The sequence below is a fragment of the Echinococcus granulosus genome (assembly GCF_000524195.1).
Source record: "Echinococcus granulosus chromosome Unknown EG_S00006, whole genome shotgun sequence".
In the NCBI taxonomy this organism is placed as follows: domain Eukaryota; kingdom Metazoa; phylum Platyhelminthes; class Cestoda; order Cyclophyllidea; family Taeniidae; genus Echinococcus; species Echinococcus granulosus.
The window spans coordinates 642,971-650,897 of record NW_020170386.1 but is presented as its reverse complement, the minus strand read 5'-3'; the positions used below and the strand labels follow the sequence as shown (position 1 = coordinate 650,897).

The following is a 7,927-nucleotide window of genomic DNA, read 5'->3' as shown; positions in this document are numbered from 1 at the left end:
ACTTACCTTGAATTTAATACCAGTTGTACCTCTAGGTTTTTTCCAGCTTTCGGAAGGTATAGAATTTTTGTGGAAGTGATAGTAATACAATTCTAAATATTTAAACCGTTTTCAGATTTTAGAGAATTATTTTGTAAAAATAAGTTTATTTATTCATTTCTCAAATTATTCATTACTCTTGCTGGAACTTTGATAATACTTAGGGGCTAATCAGTTATGACTTTGCTTCAGCAAGTTTGGTGGTGGTGAGACGTTCTTGACTTGAGTTAAATACCGTAATCTAGGTTTGTGCTATGCACAAAAACATGACATGTTCCAGTGTCATGGATTATTTCTACTGAACAAAAAGTGGAATTGTGAAGATCTTTTCTTTTCCTCGACATAAAACTATCAACACCAACACTTTACCCGCAGTACACAGGAAGAAACCTACAGCATCAAATTTTAACTTTTTTCAGAACGTCTCTTCTGGAGAGTATTTCAAATTCGTTTATTTTACGATTGTTATTTGCCACATTAGCTTTGAATGCCAGACACCAGGCAGCAGCTGAAACTAAAATTTTTCATATCCTGAGGATCCTAGTTCCCAGTTCTCGCCACCTTGAATGGCGTCCAGTTTAATGGACCCCTCTGATTCGATTCAACGAAATTGCAATGATTACCATAACACGTTTTTTCCAAATGAATCATTTTCAAATCGATGTAAATGAATGAAGACTTCTTGAATTGAACCAATAGCTCTTTGGCCAGAATTTTCCATAGTTGGTTCTTCGTTAATGCTCTTAAGTAACTTCAAGGTGCATTTTATAACTTATCAAAAGGCATCAAAATATCATTTCGAATTGCTCAAATGTCCAGCATTCCTTTGGTTGTTTTTCTTCCAAGCATAACATTATTTTTTTTAGTGTAACCCAGTTTGTTTGCAAATAAAGGTTTATTTCGTGAAAAGAGTCTCTACTACAGTGTTTTTTAATAATTCAAATGTCAGGGAGATAAGAACATGATTATCCTCCTGCATTCACCACAGGATAAGTGCAACAAGGGGATAGGCATATGGCTAACGGTTTTTTGGGCTGGGAATATACTAAACGTGATTTTTGGTTGTTAAATGGTAGGCAGTGCAAAATCTATTCAAATTGCAGGTGGAAGAGAACGCTCCAGTGGGGACGGTGGTCGGACAGGTGTCAGTACGCGACGCCGACCTAACGGAGACCAACCGCAGAGTGCGCTTCCTGCTACGTGGGCGACCCGAGGACCTCTTCTTAGTGGACATTGATCGTGCCACGGGACAACTAAGCATGCGTCGTCCTGTGGACTTCGAGAAGCAGTCCTCCATTTCCCTCACCGTCATAGCCGAGAACGAAGCACCGCTAGCCACCTCACCCGTCGTCGACAGTCCAATGAGCTCTGCCGCCTACCACACAGAGGCCAACGTAATCATCTCTGTGTTAAATCTCAATGACAATCGACCTGAGTTCGTGCTCATCACCCCTCACCGGAAACACATCATCTTCGCCTGGGAACAGCTGCCTCCTGCGGGTGTCAACCAGACATTGAGGGACCAGCGACGTTTCTGCGAACCCATCCCCTACAGAGTAATCGACAGGGACTGCGATCCAACGAGTCGAGTGCTTTGTTGCACACTTGAGTTGGACAACACTTTTGACGGAATGTTTGGACTATTTGGGGAGATTCCGAACGTCTTATGTGCTCTCAAAAGGCCTCCGCAACCTCAGAGCTACAAACTTTTGCTGAAGGCTCGTGATGGTACTGGAAACGATAGTCTATCTTCTCAAGTATGCATTTACACTCTTCTTTATTCCACTCTATAATTCCAGGCTGCTGTCAAATTTCTTTCTGTAATTTTAACGCAAATCAAGAACTTAAACCTTTTTAGCAATCATAATGTTCACGAAAATGCCCTGCCATTCTTCGAAACGAATTCAGCAGTCGACACCATACTGCCCATTCGTAATGATTCTCGCCATAGTTCTGTTTAAAGTTGGTTAATAGCTTCGTTGGATTATTCGTGGTTTCTCAGTCGTTAATTTGCCTTGATAATTATTTCCTTGGTTGATGAAAAGAATGACAGATGGTGACAATTGGGGTGTGACAGTGCAAGTTTTTCCCTTGGCATGCCTGACTTCCTCCCAATTATGCATGAGGCGTAGTGTGGTGAGGAAGAGGAGTCATTGGGTGCGGAAAGGGTTGGTGTTGAACGTTTTTTGGATATTTGACAGTTGGGGGACACCCTCTCAGTTACTCACCTACCCTCACAGACGCTGATTCTAGTTTACTACAGCAGGAAAGTGCATGCATTACAGATCAGGTACATGGTGGCAGTTCCTGCCAGTATAGCTTGAGTGCTTTACATAATGATGCCAAACTTTGACCAATTGATGTATTTTACTGGCACAAGCGTACCTGCCAAAGCATGAAACCATGGCTCATTAATACACGAATAATTTCACCACAAATTTATACATCAATCCACTTTTAAGTTACATGGGTATCATAATGTCATTTGATCGCAAAACCGTAGCTGATCTTAAATAAGTTGAACTTTAACAGTATCTTGACTTACTGTTTAATAATATGGACTGTGAAATGCAGGGACGCGATAGCCAAGTTGACATAAGTGGATGGTCATAATAGAATAAAAAACCCCAAACTGAGGATTGTATATCCTAACACGGTGGCAGATGGGATTGCACAAACTTAAGCATAGTGGGTGTAAGTGTATTACATCGCGTACTTTATCGTCAACTTACAGCTTGAGGCATTGCTTGGCATGTTTCGGTAAGTTCCTCCGTTATTAAGTTGTGGATAGAAATTACCGAACCCTAGTCTGTCTCTCGAGGCCTTGTTCCACTGTTGTGAGCGGCCTGGCTGCACATTTACACATCAGAAGTCAAGCTCTTGTGAAAATCAATGGAATTGGTGTCCCCACTCCTTCTGTATGCACACTTTTCAGTTGAAGTAGGGCTAGAGCTCACGTCATAGCACCAAAAAAGGGGAACGAGGTTCTTCTACTTCAATTTGTGGTCGGTACCCATTTATGAAAATGAAATTTATTTAACCTAAAAACAATGACGCTGCCCATGCGATACGCTCATAAATCTTTCTCCCCTTTCCTAAAACTGCAGTTTGGACTTTTCCTTTGAATTACTCACCCCCATTTCTCAAAAGCTAATTAATTTACAACTTTAAACAGTTTAAGGTTGTTCCGCCTGTCATAAATGCCTCTTGAATAAAGCCGACAAACAGCTGACTGTCACGCAGACCTAAATGCCTACAATGTCATTAAGTATGCATGCTGGATGACTTCCAAGAATAACCCATTTATTGCTGTTGTTATTTATGCGTACCTCTTTCCATTATAAACAGATTACCATAAGTATTTGCGCATGAAGCCCATTTTTTGCGAATCCTTTTGTAATTGAACGCAAAGTGTAGATCCAAAACATGACGACTTTCTCGGAAGAATTAAGTTAAGTAGCTGACATTTCGTAGGTTGAGAATACGGATTGTGTGGCGAGACGATTAGTGGTTAGTTGAGTGATCAGCTGCCTACTTTGTATAGTCGGCCAAAATCAAATAAATATTTGATATTACTAACCTTGGCAAGGTGAACGAATCGACTTTCCTCAGCCGAGTAATTCCTGTTGCTATCAAAATGCAAGCATTAACTCATATGCTTGCATGTATTAAAAATATGAGACTTTGGGCAAAGCGTGCAGCATGCTAAGCGTGATCATGGAGGGTATACAAATACCTGATTGTGAAAATGGTAATGAGCTGATGAGAGATGGCTGTTTTCAACAAAGACATGTAAATATACAAAGTCAAATGCCAAAAGACTCTTCAAGGAAGCTGTTTAACCCTACTGATACACTGCTGTCCTCTAGATCCAACTTTCGGTAATAGTAAAGAGCGAACCAGACTACACAAAGTTCATTCAGAAGGACCCTTCAGTGGCCTCTCCACTGGACTCAGGAATCGATGCGGTTGGGGGCAGCTCAGGGGCCCAAGAGGGTGAGAGGGCGGGAGAAGGCAGACCCAGAGGCCCTGGCCAGGTGAGACGACAATGGATGCACCTGGAGGTGCAGGATAGCGAGAAGGAAGAAGAGAAGCTCGCCGATGCGATCCCACCTCCCGCCTCCCTCGCCTCCCCCTCTTCCTCTCAACAAATGAAAATCATCTCCGTCCTCGTCTCCATCGCTGGCATCTTCTGCATTCTCCTCCTCTTTATCATCGCGGCTCTCAAATGCGGTCTTCTTGATAGTCAGTGTGAGCAAGCAAGAGTATTGTAAAGCTTTTGCTTCTTCTTAAGTGTTTTTCCTTGCATACAAGTACCAGCACCATTGCATTACATGGGGTGTACTGATTAGTGCCAAATGGAATCAGTTTAAACTCCAGTTCTGTTCCACTTGTTAGGCAGAATCGTTTGTACAGAATAGCAGATCTACAGAATAATGAATAAAAAATAGCAAGCACGTTGATTCCATGGATAATCCTATGTAGTGCAGCCCTCTTATAGCTGCACTTTCTTTACTTGTGAAATAAGTTGAAGTCAGCAGTGTGGCGCTGTAACATTGGGTGACCCTTGTATGCATGTTGACAGTTTCGAAGAGATGGAATGTCACCTAGCAAGCTTTGGAATTTTATGGAAATACATATATAAATTAGAAACTTTTAATCAAATGATATGTATGCACAAATACAGAGTATTCTAGGCCAGCATAAAGTCCACCTTTTTAATTGATGTAGGAAATTGTAAATCCGTCTGTGTGACAGGAGTCTTGTATCCCTGTGGAAGAAAACTGTCTTGTAGTCTAAAAAGGTGAAAAATACGTCAGTCTAACACTTTTCAGTGGGAAAGTTTTGGCGGTAAACCGAAGCGAAACAGGACCACATAGTTTAATCTGTTTCAGAACTGCAATGTGATGCAACTTTATCTTCCGCACGTAAAGATATCTTTATAGTCGTGGGCTAGTGATGTGTCAAATAAGGTGATTGGTGTCAATCCAGCAAGTTAATTCCATCAAAGGCAGCTAGAAATCTTGTAAAGATCCTCCAATCACACTAGGAATATCCATATTCGTGAAGTCTTGCAGCTTTAAGAGAAATGATTTTGTAAATCTGTTTGGTTTCCACCTGCTTCCCATGCAAATAAAACATTTGTATTATAAGCACAGTGGAATGTTGATATCGTCGATGTTGAGTGTCTTCCACTGAGAAAGCGCTCAACATCAGTGTTGTAAAGCCCAATCGAAAGCTAATTCGACTTTTAACCTTGACGTTGCAAATTCGGATTTTGATTTTCACCACTTAGATAGCATGAGCATGTAAAACTCCTAAATATTGTAGCAAGACACTAAGGATGAAGTTACCTAAAGGGGTCTCAAACTAAGCTTTGCTGATGTTATTTCACAGTGCGCCTTTTGCTTGCGGAAATGGTGGCACACTATGACCCTGCTACAACAAATCTAAGGTACCATGTTCTAGCACTGACAGCAGTAGAAGATTAACAATGGGGAATGCTTTTCACCAAAGACTAGGTAAAAATGTGATACTAGAGACTGCACAACCATAAAACGCGGGTCGGGTAGCGGTCAAAAGCGCTTTTGCGATTTTGAGTCCTCTTTTTTAGACTGTTTACATCTACGGTCTGGCGGTAATTCGAATGGGCCATACTTACATAACTGATTCCAGAACTGTCATCTACCATTCAATGTGGAGGATTATTAATTCACAAAGTCCTACGAGATTTTGCATTGGTTTATGTTTTTGGTCTGAGCGTTAAGATCACCTACTTAATAATAAAAACAAACTTTTTAAACGTGCCCACAAAGGCCACCATTTCTGTGCAAAGTAACACGCACGCCAACAAACACATCTTGATAAACTCAAAGCATGAGCTTAAGCTAAAATTTCGAGTGTTTGCAAATTCGAATTCATCCTACCTCAGTTAGTGGAGTTAATTACTTTTTCAGATTTTGCTTCAAACAAAACACCAGAAAACGCGCGCACGATGACAGAAGGAGAAGGATTGGTGACGATTGCGCAAAAGCACGAGGTAACTGCTTTCCTGCAACTACACTGTAGTGAAGCTATAGTGGGGAAGAGTTGCATCCAGTTAGCAGGCATAGAGGTCCTAAGGCAACTGTCGTGCTCCAAAATATTTCTGCCACTGGTTGAATTAGAGTACATCTACTGAACAAGAAATTATAGTCTCTCAGATGGCGGTTCTCACTCAATACCCAAGAGTACGTGTTGCTATTACGCATAAGGAACTCGCCCATTACAAGCCAAGATATAGTCAAGACACCTCCTCTGTCCCACACACTCTCTGTTCTGGCCCTTAAATTTTGCACAATTCTGTGGGTTTTGTGTTTTCAATAGTTCCATCAATTAATAAGAAGGTTTGTCCAGGGTATATGATTAAACTTTTTCACACGCCTGGCAAAGACATTTGTACTGCACCAATTCTTTTACTCCTGATATCAATCCTAATCGGATGGTCGGTTTAACTGTTCCAGTCTCCAATTTCCGTAAACTTTTTAAATGAGGTGAATGTTTACTAGTCATGTCCATTTGGTGAGCGTTGACATTCGTCTAACCTCAGCTAACGGGTCTACTAATCACTAGTCAATTACTTCACTTTAGTGGTTTTGTAAACGAGCATCACTTCCTCACGATACTCAAAGAAGCACATCCTGTCAGGCCATAAATTCGAATCCATCACCAGCTGTTGGAATAAAACGGTTTTTCATATTGTAAAGAGTCCATTTTCTAGAAATGATTTGTCATTATTAAATTAAAAAATAGCTACTTTTTCATTCATTTTGTAATCTAGGTCTTGACGATGGGACCCTCCAGCCGTGCATGGAATGAGGAATACCGCGCCCTTAATGAAAGTTATCCCAAAAGTGTTTTTTGTGTTGACCATAAAATTTCAGCTGGAGAGGGGGCCAAAAAGCATAATGGTCGTGAGGGCGCCTACGACATATCAATTCCTTTCAACGCCTCTTCCATATCCACCAACAACAACGGTTCGAGCTATCCCGGTAACGTCACGTCTGGTCCCTGTATTTTGGGTTCATACCAAACAATACCTTCATCTCCAAAGCTCATGCAGCAGCGCAAGTTAATGACGAAACCATTAACGTTGTCGACAATCCGGTTCTCCGACCACATGAGCCTTGAAGTAGCCAATCGTATGCCACCAAAACCCACAGCCTACCTGGCTCCTGATGGGCGCCTTATACCAATCGAAGGAGCAGAATTCTACGGCTTCTCCGACGCTTACCAGACCCTCGATCCTTCAACTTTTTCAAAAAGTTCAAAAAACTCAAAGGAGAGTCCAGGGCCAGCTGAAGGCTCCAAGGTTACTTTCAATCTGGAAACGCTGCCCATATCTCAGGCCGGTGAAATGATGGGCGGCGTAGAGAGATTTGAACGCCTTCTCAAAAACGACATTCTTGGTGAGAAGGGTGATGATAAAACTAGCGAGGACCCCGAAAAACCCATTGATGATATTAGACATGATCTGGTTATCTACAAAAAATCTACTAAGCATTCAAGTTTTGTGTAGATAGAGAGAGGAGAATCTATTCGCAGCATTGCCAGTCAATCCTCGTCTAATCCTATTGATGTACAAATAAAATGTGCTACATTTATGAAAACACAATTGTACTTTCTTGAGTGCTGTTTTGTTTTTATTGATGCTAATCAAAATCGAAGGAAGGTGAAGCTGTTCAATGTACGTGCCAGTGTAGCAGTAGTGTTGAGTATGTTTGGTTTAAAATGGTTGATTTTATTAATCAGGGTTCAATATCTCTATCTTAAAACGGGTTCGTTTAATAAACTTCCCAATGATCTGAAGGGTTACTACAGTTCTACTGGAAAAGTTCTTCCTATACCC

At 41.2% G+C, this 7,927-nt stretch overlaps 1 protein-coding gene across 1 annotated transcript; it reads left to right on the top strand. All coding sequences in view use genetic code 11, as the record gives it.

Moving 5' to 3' along the window:
- Positions 1-1,000: 1,000 nt before the first annotated feature.
- EGR_01573 (Protocadherin-11 X-linked) lies at positions 1,001-7,597 on the top strand (the record flags this gene model as incomplete). Its single annotated transcript, XM_024490822.1, has 4 exons — positions 1,001-1,063; positions 1,143-1,796; positions 3,909-4,304; positions 6,860-7,597. 4 exons carry the CDS (start codon positions 1,001-1,003, stop codon positions 7,595-7,597), a joined length of 1,851 nt encoding a protein of 616 aa, XP_024354687.1.
- Positions 7,598-7,927: the final 330 nt, after the last annotated feature.